General features: G+C 48.1%; 1 protein-coding gene across 2 annotated transcripts in view; it reads left to right on the top strand.

The window, feature by feature from the left end:
- ZNRF3 (zinc and ring finger 3) overlaps window positions 1–20619 on the top strand; it is a 150659-nt gene that overhangs the window by 123115 nt on the left and 6925 nt on the right. For both annotated transcript variants that reach the window (XM_070628627.1, XM_070628628.1), the window contains exons 3-7: window positions 14939–15013; window positions 15429–15560; window positions 17128–17238; window positions 18254–18421; window positions 20075–20177. In XM_070628627.1, coding sequence (XP_070484728.1) covers window positions 14939–15013; window positions 15429–15560; window positions 17128–17238; window positions 18254–18421; window positions 20075–20177 — 589 coding nt within the window. The remainder of the gene's footprint in view (window positions 1–14938; window positions 15014–15428; window positions 15561–17127; window positions 17239–18253; window positions 18422–20074; window positions 20178–20619) is intronic.

Here is a 20619-nt window from a genome sequence, read left to right as displayed (position 1 = left end):
AGCCCAGGGTTCGCCAGTTCAGATCCCGGGCATGGACCTACACACAGCTTATCAAGCCATGCTGTAGCAGGTGTCCCACATATAAAATAGTGGAAGATGGGCACAGATCTTAGCTCAGGGACAATATTCCTCAGCACAAAGAGGAGGATTGGTGGCAGATGTTAGCTCAGGGCTAATCTTCCTCGAAAAAAAAAATTTTTTTCCGTAAATGCTTGGCTTCAAATCTTAGTATAGGAATGTTCTAGTAACGATTGCTTAAAATAATACACAAAATATTTATGTTCTTACTAATAGGTGCTGGTTAAATATATCTTTCAGTTATTTTTGGAAAACTAACATTGGATTCCCCTAAGTTTTGATTTTCCCCCAAAAGAAAAACTTGGACAAGACAAAACTTAATGAACTATAGAGAAGTGGGGGGCAGGGTTGACAGGATGCAGTCGGCTCGGAGTTGAACGCCCTCCCCTGCTGCCAGCATACTCTGACCTCGGGAAGTCACTGCATCCTTTGCAAATCTAGGACGTGGGACTAGGTACTCTTTAATCCCATTCCAGGACTGAGAGGCACTTAATTGATTCAGATAGACCATAGTCGAGGTCACTGTTGCCTAAGAGGCCCAGGCCCGCTTTGTCCCTCCGAATGAGGGCTGTCATGACTCTCAGGTGGGCCACGCTGGCTTCCGGGGCCAGGAGAAGCAGGCTCAAGCCTATCTTCTGGATTTCGCTCACTGGTCCTTCTAAATGTCCCAGCTGCCTGGAGGATACACAATTTGTCTTGTCTAGCCTCAAAAGGATGCCAGCCAGTCCCCCACGCCTGCCTAACGGTTGGGTGCCTCTTGAGCCAGCGTTGGCATATTCTACCATCATCTGCTTGTTTTGGGGGTCACATAGCACTTGTACTTTTTGCTCTTTCCACTCACCCACAAACCAGACTGCCAAACTACTGGATCATAAAACAAAGCATGAGCACCTGGAGCGTGACCCAGCTCTTTTCCTGTTCTTCTTTTGAGACTTCCCCAACAGGAAAGGCTCTGGTTAATTGATAGAGATTATCCCTGATTCCCTTAATGTAACCTTTTTACTCTTTCCTTTTCCTGGGATTAAGCTGTTCCTTTGCAAGAAGTCCTTTTCTTAATGACACAGTCATGGACCTGTTATTGACCAAAGGAAGTGATCCGGCCCAGCTCCACCTTTCTGTGGTTCGCAGGCCTGTTAGTCTCTTTCATTGTAATGACTTTTACAGTTATTAACTGGCTTTTTCAATTTTCTGCTATTAAAGGTTATCAAACTATGCTTTAAAACTAATCTCCCTCCTTGAAACAGTAATTGCCCATCTATTTGTTGTTGGATATGAGTGTTCATTTCGAGCAGATGTTTTCATATTTGCTGACTGAGGGTTCCGAGGCAGCATGTCTGCACTGTTGAGATGTGCTGTTCACAGGATGACTAGTTGAGGTCTGACATAAAGTGGAGACACATGGACCCTGTCAGCAAGCACCTTTCTTCCTCCCTCCCTCTCTCTCTTTTCCTTCATTCAAGCAGTATTTGCTGGGCATGCAGGGTCCCTAGTGTGACTACTGGAGCTCTGTGAGAAGAGGAACTAGACTTTTTTAGGACTTTTAGCATATTTTTAGCATACGATTGTACTATCATGGTAGGTGTTCAATAAATATGTAAAAAGAAGTCCTGGGAAAGACAGTCACTTAAATTAAGCATTTTGCCTGGAAGCACATAGCCACTGGACTGAACCTTGGGTGGGGGTCAGGGAACCCCTTCCAGAGAAAATAAAATTTCAGCTACTGATCTAAGAATCTCAGTAAGCCATAGGGGCTGCTTGGATGTTGTGTACCAGAAACGAACCTGTGGGCATGCTGACTGCTCCTGAGGGAAAGGCTAGTCGATAATAGTCAGCGTTGACATGATGGCCTTATGAGTGGACTGTAATGCACAATCACCAAGCTACCAAGCATTGCCTCTTGTGACCCTCTTCCCTTTGTGATACTTGGTGTGTCCGCAGGGTCTGCAGTCTCAGCCAGCGCCTCACATGCCCAGCTCCTGGCCAGCCTCCCCATCCTCTTCATTAGGGCAGCTTGGTCTCCATGAAGCCCTTCCTGACCAGACCAACCCGTAACACATGTCACCCCCATCCAAGTTCATCTCTTCTAGACCTGTTTTGAGCATCCTTCAAGGTGGTCTCATAGGCTTCAGCTCTTGGTCCATTGGTTTCTCTTGTTGCTGTAGCTCCATTTCTCGAAGTCAGTGGATTGCAGGCTCTGCACAGGCAAGAACGCGCCGCGCCGCACCTCCTCCCACCCCCCCGCCCCCCGCCCCCCCCCCCCCCCCCCCCGCCGCCGCTTTGCAGCCCAGACAGAGGGACATGGATGGGATTGTGAACCTAGGAGCAGGAAGTGCTATTGCTGCAGCCCCAACACCTGGAAGGGATGCCAAAGGGCATCCTTTTCCTCCAGCTCGTATCTATTCTTGGCCTGAGGAAGGCCAGCTTGGTGCCTGTTCAGCTTTTCTCCTTCCCCTTCCATCATCACCACCTTTGTGATGACTATTTATTGAGCACCAGGAGCGGAATGCATTTGGAAAAAATGAGTGTAGTTTCAACGTGGTCTGCAGCTTGTTGGCCTATAGAAATGGAATTATAGGGCTTGTTCTTTGAATTAGACACTAAAATATGGCCTTTCTGGGTTTAACTCATATTATGTTTTATAGCCTTACCCATGATCTCAGCTGCTATAGACAGTATCCCGTCTCCATACCTCGAGTCTCTGTCAATAGAATTGCTCTGAGTGGCAAAAGCTGTCATGACTTATTGCAGAGAAGTGGTATTAGTTGGGCAATTGGCACCCAAGTTTTGTGACTTGGTTAACTCAGCTCAGAGTGTGTCTGAATGCTCAATTCAAGAAAGCATGGGTTTTGTGAAGAAAAATGGGACTTAGTTTAAACTTAAGTAGTATCCTTGAGATTCTCATCCTTCTTCATTTTTATCATCCTGTTACCATAGAAGACTCATCTGGAACTTGCATTTTATTGCTCCATCCTGCTACGGGGTATAGAGAGGCCTGGACCCAGGGAGCCAGAAGGGCCTTGGCCATGAACCCCAAAAGCTTGCCCCGTATGGAATAGATAGTTGCTCTTGTGCCGACAGCCCCTCCCCCCAGCATTTATGCCCAGCAGCACTTGCTACCTTCTGGGTTCCAGGTGCTGTGCTAAGGGCTAGTGACCAGAAGATGCCTGTGCCCCTGCGACCTTTGATTATGAGGTACCCAGGCTTCCGCTTTGGGGGTATCACTCCCACAGCCAGACATCACAAGAAGTTCGTTTATTGCCTTGAAGTGCAGTCTTCTTTTCAAGGAGGGCTTTCCTTAAGTCTGAGTTAGAATAGCATAAGTGGGTTTCTAGAAACCAAACAGTACAAGCCCCCTGGCAATGCAGGGTGGGCCAGGGTCAGCTTTGTCCACACTGACATGCTCAGACCAGGAACTCCAGGGAGTTAGAGAAAGCTCAGTTGCAATCTGACCTTGCAGGTCTTTATGAAAGTATCTATGTCAAGACAGACGGGGGAGGATATATTTTATTTAATGGTTTGTTAACTCTTTTCCCAAGCCCCACAAATGTTAGGAGCAAGCCTCCTTCGGGCATGCAAAAATTCCTTAACCCAGATTTCCTTCCTCTTAATAAAAATTGAAAAATCATATAATCAAAATAATCCTATTTTTTCGGTCAGTTTACCACCCGATTAAGGAATTCTCCAGCAGCAGGAGCTCAGCCCTCAGCTCTCAGAGAGGCTGTGCTCCATCCCTCATGGTGGAAGGGAGGTGTAGGGTCTTCAGACTTTGCAGGCACTGTTGTTCCTTGTTAAGCCCAATTCCGCCACCTAATTAACACTTGTTTATATTAAACAAGTCTTAGGCGCCATATGCAATGAAGGGGGTGGTCGTTTTTGAAGTTTCTAGTTGCTGACTTTATAAGATCTGGCCTGAAGTGGGACTTCTGGAAACTCAACCCAAGATAGCGGTTAACAAGTTCTTCCAAAGGTTTCTCTTCCAGGCACAGACATCTCATGAAACAACGCTGCTGCGGCCGTTTTCGCAACATCCCTTCACCCAGCAGTGGCGATGGAAGGGAGGGTGTGGACAGGCTTCCTGGGTTTTTGGTGCTCCTTGTCAGGTGTTAAAACAAAGAGGATCATTGTGTTTCTTGGAACTGGTCTAAATGTCTATGTTTAAGATTAAGATCTAGGGAAATGCATTTCCGTTTGACACCCAGTATTTTCTGATTGTGGAAAGGGTACCAACCTGTGCAATGGCGCCGCGACACGGCCGCGGACTCCAGCTTCTTCTGTCGGTTCCTTTAATTAGGAGAAATTAAGTAGGGCTGCTACATATTTTGAGAATAAATAACACTATTTAAACTTAGGCCGCCTTAACCACTAACTTAACCGCTGAATTCTCGCTGCTACATGTCTCCTAAATAGATCAGCATAATCTTAACTAGGACTTAAAATGCATCATCTTCGTTCCGGAGCTCAGAACCAGCAGCCGACGGGAGCCTTTGGAGGCTTAATGACTTTAATTATGGCGAGAAATACCTTCTCCCGGTGGGGAGGGGCGCGGCTGGCCGCTAGTGTCAGAGAACGCCGGATGGGAGCCCGCCCCCAAAGGCCGGCCCCACTGGGTGGGGGGTGGGGTGGGGGGGTGGGGAAGCGGAGCGGGGAGGGACCCTCGGGGGGAGGGACCCTGGGGGGCAGGGACCCTGGGGCGGGGGAGGGCGTGGAGAAGCGGGGCCGGGGGAAGGGGGAAGAAGCTGGAGGGGTGGAATGGGAGGAGGGACCCTGGGGGGAGGCCGCGGGGCCTCGGAGTTCTGAGCCGTGTTTGTGGCTTCGGTGCTTTGATCTCCTGCCAGGGAAACCTGGAAGGTCAGGCCGGGCTGCAGCCAAGCCCTGGAGCGAGGAGCAAAGAGCCGGTGGAGCGGGCAGGGCTGCGCCACCCAGCCTCGCCCCCACCCACCCCTGGAAAGTGAGCCCACCAGGCCGCCAGCCCCCACCCCAACCCCCTTTACCCCCTCACGGCTGTTTTGTGTGTGTGGATCTCCTTTAAGCAGTAGATTAGAGGCTTCAAGTCCTGAAAGGAAACTAGCCGAACGTTGTACACATTTGGTTTGGTAAAATCATATACGTGGTATGTACTTTAAAAGAAACTAGGTTATTTTTTAAGCTGTGCGCACCCCCCTCTCACTGCCCCCGTTCCCCCCGGAGCACAGGTGATTCCCCCTGGCGTCTGTGTTAGGGTCCTTTCCCTCCCACTTCTGACACCCGCCCCCTTCTTGGCACCAGGATTTTCTCACCGGGTACCCGTGTGCTCTGGTGTGTGACCTCATTTCCTATGGAATGAAAGGTTTCTGTAGGAAAATGGGCCTTGCAAGCCCCCTTGCCTGGCAAGAGTCCCCTGTCATGCAGTGACTCATGCTTCAGGGAACAGCAGCTGACCAGAATGATCAAGAGCCTGGTGCCTGGGTGGTCACTACTAAGCGAAGAACACGGGGGAGGAGGAAAGGAAAAAGTGAGGAGGAGGGTTTAAAATCCACTTAGTGGTCTCCAGAGGGAGGGGCATAAAGGGACCCAGTGAGCCCCAGCCATTTGCACTCGTGTAGGACCGGCCGAGAGAGAGACTGGGCTTCAGGCGTGGCCAGGCTCTGGGACTGGCTGGTCCATTGGTGTTAACAGCCCCTTGCCCCTCCCTGACCGCAGGAGCAGGCCCTGCGGCAGTGGCAACATAAGCAATGAGGCACTGGAGGCTCCGTGCCTCTCATACCCGTGCTTTGGTCTCTCGTTGCCCCAAACGAGGCCATTGAGTGTGGCAGTTTGGACTCTGCCACCAGTTCGCCCAGAAAGCCAAGCTCCAGATCCTCACATCAGATGGAGAGGGCAGGCCAGTATCCATATACTTTCCCGGGACAGGCGCCTGTTTGGTGCAGGCCATCTTTCTCCACAGGTTTCAGGGTGAACTCCATCAGTCTTTCAGGCTGAAGAAAAGCCAAGATCCCCTAAGCAGTAATGGGAGCAAACTATAAAAAAAAATGCATCTCGTGCCATCTGTTCCTGTAGATACGCCCAAGGGTAGTCATTGCTCAGCTTTCCTTCTGTGAGAGTTCTAAAGGGGGCTTGCATTCCTCCCGAGAGTGGAAGGAACAAACATGCCAGTGCACAGGCTTGTCTTCTAAGAGCTTTGACATCAGAGATGTGCTCACACAGAAGCCTGATAAAGATTCGCAACAAGGCAGAGCCACTCCTAGTGGCTGGGGTCAAGGTTGCTCAGAGACGATCATGCCTGCATGAGAACTGACCACCCATAAAAGGCCCATCAGCAAATGCTACAGCAGAAGATGTGCGTGCAGTTAAGAAGAAACCAAATCCTGAAAATCTGGAGTGCAGAGAATCATGAGTTCAAGAAGATCTAGTAGAGAACGGACCTTTCTCAATTAAGTCTAACGAAACAGGAGATCAGGTGGCCAAGGAGTGAGCTGCAGTCTGTGCTTAGAGGAGCACGGGCCAGGGTGTTTGATGCTAACCCCAAGGGCAAAAGCTGATTCTTTTTAGGTTAATCAACAAACATTTCGTGGCCATCTGCCCTGTGCCAGGCCCTTTGCTGGATTCTGGGAATTCAGCAGGAAAGAAGTCTGACACGTTGGCTGTCCTCTAGTGAGGGAAGCACTTTAAGTAAACAATTACAGTGTGATGTCATAAGAGCTGCAATGGTGGAGCAGAATCAGGCCACCGGTGATAGCAGTCTGGCAGGAATAACACCTAAGCCAAATAAGAGTTAGAACAGAAGAGGTGGAAGCCGGCTGGTGTTGAAGAGGTCGTGTGTTCCTCAGCAGGAAGGATGCAGATGGTCAGAGAACTAACAGAAGCTCAGCCTAGTTAGGGGCTGGAGTGTTGAGTTTGCGATAAGCAGTGGGATGGTCACATCTTATCCTAGGAGCAGTGCAGTCATTCAAGGACAGTAGTGCAGATCAGATCTGTGATTTAGAAAGGTCCTTCTGCTGCTAGGTGGGGACTGCACAGGGGGCAGGTAGGGAACCCTCAAGGAAGAATGTTATTGTGACTGAGGTGAAAAGTCTGGTGTCCCGGACAGGGTGGCAGCAGTAGGGATGGAAAAACAATGGATGGATTTGGAAGATGGAATCAGAAAAACTTGGTAAGCAGCTGAGTATAGGGGTGAGGGTAAAGGGCTGTGGTTTAGCTTGGCTCTTGGAGGGGTTGGCAGGGCACCTTCCTAAGGAGGGAGCCCAGGTTGTAAGGATTGAATGAAGGATAGGCCCATTGTAAGACCCCATCACCCATATCAGCATGAGATGTCCAGTACAGTGTGCTCTGCTCTAGGATAGCCACAGAAGGAACTTGAGGACCCAAGCTGAAGCAGAATGCTGATGCCAGGTCATGAGAACCAAGTCCTGGGGCTCTGGTGCCATTTCGGATTCTTTACAATCATGGTTTCTGCCACCCTTGGTCACGCTGCTGTATACATGTGCCAGGGGAGAGCCGCAAGTGAACACTTTGTTCAATAAGAAGAGAAGAGACCTCAGCGCCCTCATCCTGCTCCTTCCTAAGCAAGGTCTCTTCCCCCAGGACAGCAGCAAGTGCATAATGACAGACACTTCTAGAAGGTCTTGGCTTGTATCTTTCTTGGGATGCCTGGCACACAGTTGGCCGTCTGAAGTAGTTGTCAAATTGAACCGTATAATCGAATGTTTTCATACTTAGAACTGTCTCCTTTAAATCGCGGTGTGTATATTCTTTAGTAATTATTTTCCAGATCGAAGTGTAGATCTCTGGCACATCCCTCAGCCTCCTACCTGTGAGTTAGAGCAAGGGAGTGATTAGGGATGGCACTTCTCTCACCTTAGCATACCATACTCCAGCAAGCGTTGGGTCCCAGAGCGTCTCCCACGGAAGGGAGGGTGTTGACATGAGTTGCTGCAGAAAGGATTCTGTGTCCAAAAATATTGGAGATGCTGGGTAGGTAAGAGCCTCTGGCACATTAACGTGCTCGGTAACTGTCAGGGGTAACTCTAGAATAGGCAGCATTTCTCAAAGGACACCGACCAAGAAAATCTGTCATCCTCTGATATGTTCTTTGGGAAAAGCTACTATAGGGACATGGGATAACTGATCCCATGTTCATAATTTCTTTCCCATTTGCCCTTGGAATGAGATGCTCAGACTCTTCCTTAGGACACCCCTGGCCTCTTCGGAGAGGTCTGTACCAGCATTGCTGGCAGAACGCACACTCCATGAAGACAGAGGTCTGCCACCGTGCGGCTCACTACTGTAATGGTCCTCAGGGCCTAGCACACATAGTAACTGGTTATTTACTACTGTTGAACAAGTAATTAATAAACGGCACTACAAATGGAATTAAACTCTGTTCCTGCCTACTGTGTTAATTTGTTGAGTATGGAGCATGCCCAGGGCAATCTGCTTTATCAGGTTTTATGGGGCACACAGACTGGTCAGTAAGGTCTATCTCCTGGCTCCATTAGATCCCATGGGCAGGTCAGCCCAGCACCCAGGCACAGCATTTACATGTAAGATGTCTATGCCCTTTGACTCATCAGGACCATTTGTAGCTATTTATTTTAAGGATAGATGCCATCAGAATATGAGTATGAAAATAGAAATACAGCACTGTTTATAATAGAGGAAATGTAGAAATCCCCCATATACCTGTCAGGGGGGCAGTCTTAAGCTCTGATACAACCATATAATCAAATAAGATGTGTAGCTAACAAGAAGAATGAACATTTTTCTGCATCAATGCATATAATATTGTTAAGGGGAAAAATAGAGTACAGAACAGTATATACATCCAATTTATTTATTTGTAAGTATATTTTGATATGTGAATGTATACATATCTATTTTATTCCTGTTAATATATGAGTTAGGAAAAAAAAACGAAAGGATATAAACCGCACTGTTATGTTATAAAGCTGGAATATAGGGGAGTAATTTTTTGCTTTCAATTTCTAAATTATTCTAAAATTTTCATATCAAGCACATATTATCTTTATAAATAGCAAAAACACTAAAGATGGTCCTGTTTGGAGGGAAAATGCATCATAGAAAGTAAGCAGCAGAGGAGAAATCTTTAGAGATATTAAAGCTCAGAGAGGGATAAGAGCTGCTTCGGGCTAAAGAGAAGTACCTGTCAGTCTCTTTTTTTTGGAGGAAGATTAGCCCTGAGCTAACTACTGCCAATCCTCCTCTTTTTGCTGAGGAAGACTGGCCCTGAGCTAACATCCATGCCCGTCTTCCTCTACTTTATACCTGGGATGCCCACCACAACATGGCTTTTGCCAAGTTGTGCCATGTCCGCACCCGGGATCCGAACCGGCGAACCCCTGAGGGCCGCTGAGAAGCGAAACGTGCAAACTTAATTGCTGCGCCACCGGGCCGGCCCCTCACCTGTCAGTCTTATGGGAAGGGTTGCACATGAACTTGACCTTGAAGAATCAGTAGGATAAGTATGATCAACTCATTATAGTTCAGCCTAGAACATCTTTCTGCATGTGAAGTATCATGCAGAGTTACTCTCAACTGACTTCCTTCTCCTAGCCAGTTCACCAACAGGCCACTTTACCCAGAAGTTAAATCTGTTAACAAATTTGTCTTGTATTGTCTGTGCCATCCTATGTTGTCATTACTGCTGATAAATTAAGAGTTTAGTGGGTTTATAAAGAGGGGCATTACAATCCTGTGTCCATTGTATTAAGATTCTTAATAATCTTCATATTCTTTGGCCCTGGGCCTCCATCCTAAGGAAGTCAGAAATGTAAGCCAAGATTTATTCAACATAGCATTAATTAAAATAATAAAAAACGGGAATAGTCCAAATATCAAAAATACATGAGTGAGTATAGTATATGAAGGGATATGTCACAGCCTCATGGATATTTACAAAGAATTTTTAATGACTTATTGGAAGCTTATGATGAGTGCAAAGAAATCCAGCATGCAAAATTATATTCAATGGAGGCAGAAAGTCTGTTTGGAGCCCCCATAGATCAGAACTTCCTATAAGAGGTTGAAGATGCATGTCTTCCTATCAGCACTAAGAGTCCAGTTTCCGGGCTGGCCCCGTGGCCGAGTGGTTAAGTTCGCGAGCTCCACTACAGGCGGCCCAGTGTTTCGTTGGTTCGAATCCTGGGCGCGGACATGACACTGCTCATCAGACCATGCTGAGGCAGCATCCCACATGCCACAACTAGAAGAACCCACAACGAAGAATATACAACTATGTACTGGAGGGCTTTGGGGAGAAAAAGGAAGAAAAAAAAAATCTTTAAATAAAAAAAAAAAAGAGTCCAGCTTCCTTGGTTATCCTATGGTCAGGAGTTTAGAACAAAGGAGATTTTTAGCCATCCTTTGGGTTATTTCCAATTAAGGTTATATTCTGTCAGGGTTTTCATACAATAAAGATTAGCCACTGGAGATACCACATCCAGTGCCCGACGAAGAAGCAGATAAACAGGTGAAAAATGGAGGCTGTGCCCAGAGGCCCCAGGGGGTAGGTATGGAGTCAGACCTACCCTCTCACACCAGGGAGAGTGCCAGATCCATTCCTGGTTGGAATTCCAGAATTTAATTGAAACTAAAGCAGGCTCTAGGCTTTAAGTTTTCCCACCCACAAGGTGGTAACAGGACCATTCTCATCAGAATGCCCCATTCCAATCCAGAAATTCAAGACTCAAACATATTGACAGAAGCACTTCCTTAGGGGTAAACCACATCCCCGTTCAGGGAGCAATAACCCAGGAGTATGGTCCCAGGCAGGCTTTCTTTCGTTTAGAATGAACGTTTATTGAATAACCATAGGAGTCTTGTATTGCAGTAAGTGCCAACCACAGTAGGACCCTGTCTTCTAGGGCTTGAAATTTTGTACTTTGCAAAATGTAAGTGTGCAGAGGTTTGTACTTTTGATACTTGCCTCAGTGGTTATGGACATTGTTTAGCCTCGGGTCTTGCAGCCCTGGAAAGGTAGATAAAGGACCACGACAACCTTTTATTCCACGTTCTGCTGCTGGGCTTCTGGTCACCTGCTGGCTGGTTCCAACCTGCCCTGGCCTGATGGAAGCAGCAAAGGTGATGAAGGATGTGAAAATTCCTGTGTGGGTGGGGTCGAGGGGAAGGGCATGCAGAGGTCAGTAAGGCAGGGCCTTTGGCTGCTTCTGGGAGGCCTTGCCGAGACTCCCACCCGTTTTCTGCTGCTCAGACCCTTCTCATGCTTTTCTTTCTGGTCTGGTCTGTGCACAGTTAGGGTAACTGCCCTTTCCAACTGTAGCCCAGTTTACCAGTGACCTTCATCCAGCAACATCCACTAGGCTGCATCTTTCCTTTCTTTGAAACAGCCTCATCTTGAGGGTTTGGGATGTTAAGTGTGTGACTTTATCAAGATAGGGTTTCTGGCAATCACAAGACTAGTAATATCCCAACTATGGTTTAGATTTGTTTTGAAATAATATTCGGGCCCAAGCTTGACTAGGTAAAATGGTGAATGGTCGAAGATATGAAGATTGGTTCAAGGATATGCCTTATCAATTTTTTAATTTTAATTTTAATTTTTTTGCTGAGCAAGATTCGCTTTGAGCTAACATCTCTTGCCAGTCTTCTTTTTTGCTTGAGGAAGATTGGCCCTGAGCTAACATCTGTGCCAGTCTTCCTCTATTTTGTGTGTGGGAGCCACCACAGCATGGCTGCTGACAAGTGGTGTAGGTACATGCCCAAGTGCTGCACCCAGGCTGCCGAATTGGAGCACACCAAATTTAACCACTGGGACACGGCGCCAGCCCCACCTCATTAATTTTTAAACTGAAAATGGGGGGCGAGGGGCAAAGTGTGACCAAGTAATGTTCTGTGTTTTTTAATTTGCTTTGGGAATAGTATAATTAATGTGTTATTTTCTAAATATGGATTATTCGTGGCCTGTTTTAAAAAGGAGCCAGATATTGACAGGTGAGTTCCCAACAGAATCTTGGGTAGACTCCTGTCCTGTCCAGTCCTGGTATGTGCAAGAAATACAACCCTATTTTAATAGCAGCTTACATTAAACATAATCTTTAAAGTAAGTCTACTGTGAGAATTCTTTTCTTTTTTTTTTTAAGATTTTTTTTTTCCTTTTTCTCCCCAAAGCCCCCCAGTACATAGTTGTGTGTTTTTAGTTGTGGGTCCTTCCAGCTGTGGCACATGGGACACCGCCTCAGCATGGCTTGATGAGTCGTGCCATGTCGGCACCCAGGATTTGAACCAGCGAAACCCTGGGCTGCCAAAGCAGGGCGTGCGAACTTAACCACTCAGCCACAGGGCTGGCCCCAGAATTATCATTTTCTGAAACAGAATATTTGTACTTGTATCCTGTGCATTAGCCTGATGGTGTCTGAAGTCAAGATATAAATGGGATTTAAGCACTGTATTCTTCTTCTTCTTCTTTTTTTTTTTTTTTTTGAGGAAGACTGGCCCTGAGCTCACATCTGTGCCCATCTTCCTCTATTTTATATGTGGGACGCCCATCACAGCGTGGCTTGCCATGTGGTGCCATGTCCGCACCCGGGATCTGAACCAGCCAACCCCAGGCTGCCAAAGTGGAACGTGCGCACTTAACCACTGTGCCACCTGGCCGGCCCTAAGCACTTTATCCTTGACTTGCTCTTTTCAGTATAGAAACCAGGAGACTGCTCAGTCCTCCTAGATTTTGTTAAAAATGTCTTTTTTTAAGTGCTTGTCACGAATGGGTCATGCCTCACCTCCAAATCCTTGTGACTTCCACATTCTTATGAAGCAGGGAAGCCTGAAACCGAGCAGGCCACGTGTCTGAAGGCGTCGCACACCCCAGATGCTGCAGCCTTTCATCCTGCAGCCATTAGATTCTCCAGGTGCGACAGCTTCAAAGCAGGAGGTGCTGGGGGCTCCCGATCAAGACGGATCTGAACACACATTCCCCTCGGGTGCTGTTTGATGTGCTTGATCATGGAATGAAAGCCAAATAAAGGAATGAGAGGTCCTGTTTATTACCTCGTTTTCGGTGCTGTTCCTCAGGGCCCTTCTACGTCTAGGGAAAGAATTCGTGAGGAAAACTGGGATACCACCAGAGCAGGAGACACAAACACCTACTTACTGTTAACTCTGGGGCCCACAAGCTGTTGGCGTCAGGCAAAGGAGTTTGTGCCTCTGAAGAGCTATATGGAGGAAAGTGATGCCACCTGGCCTAGAGCTTTCTCACTGTGCCGTCATGTCCTCTCTTGCTGGAGGTGGCTGATAGTGCCATTGCAGCTCTTTCTGCATCAGTCTGATCAGTCCCCTGCCTCTCAGTTGAGTGACTGTGAACTAGAAGGGACCCTAATACAGGTGGGGAAACTGAGGCTGAGGCTAAAAGAGATTCAGTGACTTGCCGACCATTGGCAGCTTGTCAGTGGCAGAGCCAGGAATAGCTCCCAAGAGTCACTTCTGCCGGCAGGGTGCTGGTGATAAAACAGGGTGGGATGGACAAGCGGCAGAGGAGATTTTAAATACGTTGAATCTCAATTCAACAAGAGAGAGACTCCAGCAGAACAAGGGACAGTACCCAGGGGGTCCGAGCTTGTTAAGTTGCAGAGGACTTTGCCGTACCGCTGAGGATTTCACTGCCCTGCTTGTTTGGTACAAAGTACAGGCAATTGTCTTCTTGTAAAAGCTGTGGGATAAGACTGCCCTCTGGTGGGCTGGTGGAGCCATTGGTCCAGCCACTTTCTCCTCTACTTCAGTTCCGTGTCGCTTCTTATGCTGCATCTGTGTTGAGCGATTATTCCTATTGAAGGAACTCAGATTATTTTATTTCTGAAGGACTGTGGCCCCTAGAGATTTTCTTGACCTCTAAGCACTAACCATCATTTGCCCATTTATAGGAGGTTTTGTTTTTTTGTTTGTTTTTTTCCCCCCACGTTAGAAGTGTCTTATTCGCCAATAAGATTTGGGTTTCTAAAAGCAAGGGTGATGTCTCCTGTCTTGTTCTTCCATAGCTTCTTTCCTGTTGTCTACTTAGCTGTTCATGAAATCAGAAGGTTCACTGAGATGGAAAGGAATCCCTTCTCCCCCAAAAGAATCCCACCATTTCATTCGTTTGTAAAACATTCTAATCTCATCTCTCTGATCAGTACTTCCCCAAGGGGTTGAATGATCAGAATCCCTCAGAAAACTTGCAGAACTCAGTTTCCTGGGCCTTACTCCAGCCCTGCTGAATCAGTCTCTGTGGTCGGAGCCAGGAAATCTGCTTTATAAACTTCCCAAGTGGTTTTTGAGGTGCAGCCAGGTTTGGCAGCCAACTGCTCTAAATCCACATTTACAATTATTTCTCGTAGCTTTGCCCCATGGCAGCATCTCCAAAAGTCTTCAGCTTATGTGAGTTATTAAAACTGACCGCTTTGAGAGTCCTTTGGAGATATTCAGGATACTAGTCTAACTGCAGTACTGGGTGACATAGGAAGAAAGAAGGGCCACGAGAGAAGGACTGAAAGCATTTGCTTTGGTTGCCAGCGGCTCTGTGTTCACAGCAGAAAATACTGAAACCAGTACATTTCTGCTGACCAGGCAGGTTGTTGATTTGTCATTTATTTTTAAGGTTTAGGCGGATAGGGAGCCATAGGTTAATTTAGTACCCAGTTATTTATTTTCACCCATTGTAACTCGTCTGCTTCTCAGGATAACTGTATAAGGTAGGTGGCATTGCCCCTTTTTTACAGATGGGAAAGTTGAGGCTTAGCAAAGTTGGTTGCTCAAAGTCACATACATTGGTAACTGTCAGATTCTGCATTCGAATACAGGTCTGATTTCTAAGTCCGGCTTTGGAAAGGTAAGAGGACCAGAGTGCCAATCTGCTCTTTTTTTACTCTGCCAGGCCAAGCGAGCAGTGCAGCGGGGAGCCACGGCAGTCATCTTTGATGTGTCTGAAAACCCAGAAGCTATCGACCAGGTAAAGCCCTCGGGCCACGCCAATGGCTGCAGGCTCCCTGAGAGAAGCATTTCCTTTAGTTAGCTTGGCTTGTCACAGTTGTGTCACCCTCATCTCAGGGCCTTTGCACGTGTCTGCTGACGTTAGATGTCCATGTTTGGACATTATCCGCCAAGGCAGGCATATTGAGAGGGGTTAAGAGCCAGGAAGTTAGGGGTTGGGGGGCATTTTCAAAGATCCTTTTAGGCTTTCCGCCTGCCCAGTCCACCCTAAAACAAGCATTGTCCTCAGCCCTGCCCTTCCGGGAGCTCCAAGGCTACAGTCCTTGAGGAGCTTGAGGATTTCCAGTGTTTAGCATCCTTTCCCTCCAGCCGTTTTTTCTCTCTCCTGCTTCTTAAAGTGTGTCTTCTGACCAGGACCATCTCTTTTTTCTTAGCTAAATCAGGGCTCGGAAGACCCGCTCAAGAGGCCAGTGGTGTATGTGAAGGGTGCAGATGCCATCAAGCTGATGAACATTGTCAACAAGCAGAAAGTGGCTCGAGCGAGGATTCAGCACCGCCCTCCCCGAGTGAGCCTCCTCCCTGGCCGGCCACGCCCGGCACCTTCTCTGCTGCTGCCTGAGCCTTGATTCCCTTTGGGCTTTTGTTCCTTTCTTCTTTCTGCCTAAAATGCTGATGCACCCCCAGTTCCTGAAGGTTAAGGTCAGATACAAGGCTGGAGGCCAGGGCGGAATTTTACCTGTGTTTTAGAGAGGATTTGAAAAGTGCTTCCAGAAATACAGTCATGTGTCACTTAACAACGGGGACGTGTTCTGAAAAATGCATTGTTAGTTGATTTCGTCATTCTGCAAACATCATAGAATGTACTTACACAAACTTAGGTGGCACAACATCCTACACACCTAGGCTATATGGCACTAACGTTATGGGACCACTGTCCATGTGCGTCCCATCATTGACCGAAATATCAATATGTGGCACATGACTAGATGATTCATGCCAAGATGTCTCTAGACTCTTCTACCTGCCATCCCCTCTTGTCCTTATTTCTCTTCCGTCCCATCTCCCTCTGAAAGGCTAGCTAAGGAGGACTGAAGGGAAAGAATACCCAGCACTCGGCTTTCCATGTCCCCCTCCTTCCATTTGACCTAGAGGAGAGAAAAAGGCCTGTCCTTCCTTCTTCCCGTGGGGTTAATTGCATTTTTGAACCCCCTACCTTATATTTGAGACTGGAAAAGTTAGCTTTCAGCCGGGATTGAAGTTCATGGCTTCCAGGTTGTTAATGAATAGCGGTTAGGCTTCTCCTAAGTGTGTTGAGGCGACACTGCTGGCCATTAACTCTTGTCTGGCATCTTCTACCCAAACCTCAGGCTGAAGATTCTAGGAATCTGGTACAGGTGCCCCGTACATGGTTTATTTCCTCTTTACAGATACTGGAATATTCACACATAGCATGATTCTTTTGCATGCACCAAATATCTTGATACCCACAGCATTCAATTAGCAAATCTCTATTCCTGTTGGCTAAATGCGTGTCCTAGATGAGGCGGCCTCAAGGTTTTAGGAGGCAGTGTGCTGTGAGGAAAAGATAAGAACTAAAACCGGAGGGAGTTTGCAGAACGGACTTGCTGGCTTCTTTTTAAAGGAAAAAAGAGCACTTTGGTAAATATGACTCATTGTAGTGGAAGCCGATATTTGTGGAAGCAGCATACAATTTTCTGAGTTGTTGTAAACCATTAATTACATGGTTAGTAATCACTGTTCCCTCAAAACATGACACTCACTCCTTTGTCCCATAAATGTGATATTTGTGTTTATTTGGAAGGGCCTCTCCTACCAGTTACGGCGAACTTCGCGCTATTCCTCAGGGAGCTTGGCTTTGGGAGCAGAGTTCGCTTGGCTGTTAGGAGGCCTGGTTGAGACCACTGCAGTCCTCCCCTTGGCCACACTGCAGGGTACTACCTGGGCCTGGAGAGCAGACAGTGTGCATGTTAACAGAACCCCGGGTGTTCCCTGCAGATGAGGGGAAATGCACCCCAGTTGCCCATCCTTATGCCGACCCAGGCCCACACAGCTCGTGTGCCGGTTCCCAGGCTGAAGAGAGCGGTGACTCATTGTGTCTGTGTTCTGCTCCAGCAACCCACTGAATACTTTGACATGGGGATTTTCCTGGCTTTCTTCGTCGTGGTCTCCTTGGTCTGCCTCATCCTCCTTGTCAAAATCAAGCTGAAGCAGCGACGCAGTCAGGTAATTTCTCAGAGCAACCCGTGAAGAAACTTGATCCCCACTGCCCTGTCGCTAGTGAAAACCAGGGGTGGGGCCTGGGCTCTGTGGCCTGTTCCCAGAAGCCTAGAAACAGCAAAGACAGAGAAAACAAGAGCAAAGCTTATAGCACTGTCTCTCCTCTCTTCCAAAAGGGTCAGTCCTACAGAGGCTGAGCACTGGGGTTGTTCCCAGCCAGGAGTTTTTCTAAAGAAATGTTTGAATGTTAATTTGGAACCCTAGAGCCTTCCTCCTCAGATATAATCTGGGAACCATCAGCATCACTGAGAGCTTGGCAGAAACGCAGAATCTCAGGCCCCACCCTAGACCTGCTGGATCTGAATCTCTGCTTCTACCAAGCTCTCCAGGCGATTCTCAGTATACAGAGTAGGCACTCTGATGCCCCAGCTGGCACATCACTGTGTGCTTGAAGGAAGGAAGGATTTGAGGGTGGAGGGTGATGAGAGGATAAGCGGGAACTTAGGCTCTCAAATGTGTAGCAGCGTGACGTCTCGGGAGAGAGATGGTGGACTTGGTAGGCAATCTCTCGAGGAGAATTGCCGAGTTCTCACAGAGGTTGAGTGGCCACCACCAACAGAACAGTGGGCAGTGTTAATTGAGCATGTACCGTTGGCCAAGTGCTGAGCACTCACGTGCGTTGTCTCATTTGCCCTCAGAACTTTCTTCAGTGTAAAGAGGAGGAGCCCTTGGCATGGAGCAGGTTAATAACTCAGGGTCTTGCAGAGTTGTCCAAGTAATTGGAGTAGACCTCTGCTGGTACTGCCACTTGGGAAAAGCCCAGGTTGATGTCGAGGACACTCAAGAATCTGGAGGATCTGTGCTGTGGCGATCTAAATTTTTAGTGCTCTCTCAAAGGTCTGTTCTGGCCTGAGAGAGACTAGCATTTGCTTGTCCTGATGCATGGAGTGCCATGGCCCTGGGGTGACTACTCCTGTGGATACATCCCAGACCCTAACATGGACCACATTCTGCCACACAGAATTCCATGAATAGGCTGGCCGTGCAGGCTCTGGAGAAGATGGAAACCAGAAAGTTCAACTCCAAGAGCAAGGGGCGCCGGGAGGGGAGCTGTGGGGCACTGGACACGCTCAGCAGCAGCTCCACGTCCGACTGTGCCATCTGCCTTGAGAAGTACATCGACGGAGAGGTAATGGCAGAGGCAGAGCCCATCCCGGGTGGGCATGAGGTACACAGGTTAGCAGAAGCACACAGAACCTATAAGGATAGGGCCCCGTGTCCTCTTCCCACAGCTTTGCAGGAGCAGAAAGGCTTAAATGCCTAGGTCTCAAGGGGATGACCTGAGACATTCTAACTGCTGTTTCCCCTGGAAAGGGGCGGCCACATTGCAGAGACGCTGTCTCCAGAGGACCCAGCTGAACACAAGTGATTTTGAAAGTTGATCAGAAATATATGGTAGGACCAGAAAATGTCTGGTTTTAAGGACATTCATACATGTTGACTTAATTTCAGAATTGCTCTTCTGAAAACTCTGAGACGAGACTTGATATAAATCTCTCCTACAAAGCCATGTGGAACATTTGGTGTTTTTATTTATAAAGAGAGAAAAGATGGGATGTCCCCTTATTTCTTCTACCTTTTTTCCTGAAAATTTCAAATTTTCAGAAAAGTTGCAAGAATCATACAATGAATGACGTATCATTCACCTAGAATCACCCATTGTTAACATTTGGCCATGTTTGCTGAATCTTTCTAGATAGAGGGGTACATACACTCACATTTGGCGGGGGGCAGACCACTTCAGTGTTAGCTGCAGACATTTGATGCCCCTTTGATGAAGTGTTCTACTGCTGTGTAGGCTGTTGGATGAAAAGTGAGTTTTTGCAGAGGCCTTTAGATTAATCGAGTCTTGCATGGTCTCTAGGTGCAGACTGCCTGGGTTCTAATCCTGGCCCAGGCGGGTTCTAGCTTTGTGATCTTGGGCAAGTGACTTCATGCTCTATGCCTGTGCTTGTGACACAGGCCCGAGAATGTCCTGCACTCCAGGTGATCACAAAGGTTACATGAGAAAATACAGGTAGAACTCTTGCCACGGTCCAGCACAGCATTAGATATTAGTTTGAATCTTATTGCATTAAGCTGGTGAGAGAATGGAAAAACAAAGTAAAATGAGCAAATTTGGAGGGTGCCTGGGCTCAGGAACTCCAGAGGCGGTTCTCCCTCAGAAAACCCCATCACCTGCTCTCCACACAGGCTGCTTTGTTATAAACCATGTGCCCTAGGTGAGTGTTCAGGGCCCAGTGAAGGAAAGCACAGGAGAACTTTGCCCCTTTGCTGCCCAACCCCTCAATCCTGAGTCCTGGGCATCTTCCTTTCTACTGGTCCCCATTTGGGGTACCTGGAGGCAGCCACCATCTCAGAGATGCAGGAGATCTTGGGGTGTACTCGCCCTCTCTCCTCACGCCCAGGCTGCCCATCTGCACTAGCACATGGCTCCAGTCTTCCCTTGTGTGCGGCATGAATGTGAGTGCCCTCCTTCTGTGACAGGACAGGAGCCTGCCTCTGTGTTTTCTCCCTTACCTCTGAAGGCCATGGTTGGGGCTCACTGATGGCCATTTCCTTTTCCCTGGAACCCGTGCGTGGGCTCTGACTCCAGGGAATTGAGTCTACCTGTAGCTAGAGATGGGGAGGAGGAAGGGGAGAGAGACTCTGGGCCCTGGTATGGGGAACAGGGCTCCTTGGTCCACACTGGGCTCCAGGAAGAAGCACATGCGGGGCTGAGGCAGAACTGCCCTCCACCTGTGCCCTCCCTTCAGGCTGTGCGTCCTCTCTCCCTTCCCAGGAGCTGCGGGTTATCCCTTGTACTCACCGCTTTCACAGGAAGTGCGTGGACCCATGGCTGCTGCAGCACCACACCTGCCCCCACTGTCGGCACAACATCATAGGTAACTGTCACATGCCTTCATCGTTGCTGAAGAGTCACTGTCCCTACCGAGTGCCTAGCAAGAGCGTGGCGTATGCTACAGGCTGGTGCATGAGCAAGGCCACCAAGCATTGCCATCTGGACTTGGAGGCATGGCAACTTTGGGTTCTGGAGGTCACCAGGCCTCCAGACCCTGAGGAGAGCCTGGCCTGAAGAATTGCCCTGAGTTCAAGTCTTGGCCTTCACGTGAACCAGTTTTCTGACCTTGGGCAAGGCATCTGGCCTCTCCAGGCCTTAGGCCCGCGATCTCTTTAGCGGGAATGACAGTGATGACGCTTGCCTCTGCCCAGTGCTACAGGGTTGTGGTGCTGCTTCTGTGTCACTGTGGTGTTGGGTGAGGGGGCTGGAACACAGGGTGCACTCAGAGTAGTTCTTTTTCTAAGAGGGAAATGAGTTTCATCTTT

The sequence above is a fragment of the Equus przewalskii genome, chromosome 7 (assembly GCF_037783145.1).
Source record: "Equus przewalskii isolate Varuska chromosome 7, EquPr2, whole genome shotgun sequence".
NCBI classification, from domain to species: Eukaryota; Metazoa; Chordata; class Mammalia; order Perissodactyla; family Equidae; genus Equus; species Equus przewalskii.
Note: the sequence above shows the minus strand (reverse complement) of the source record. Positions and strands in the feature narration are given on the sequence as shown.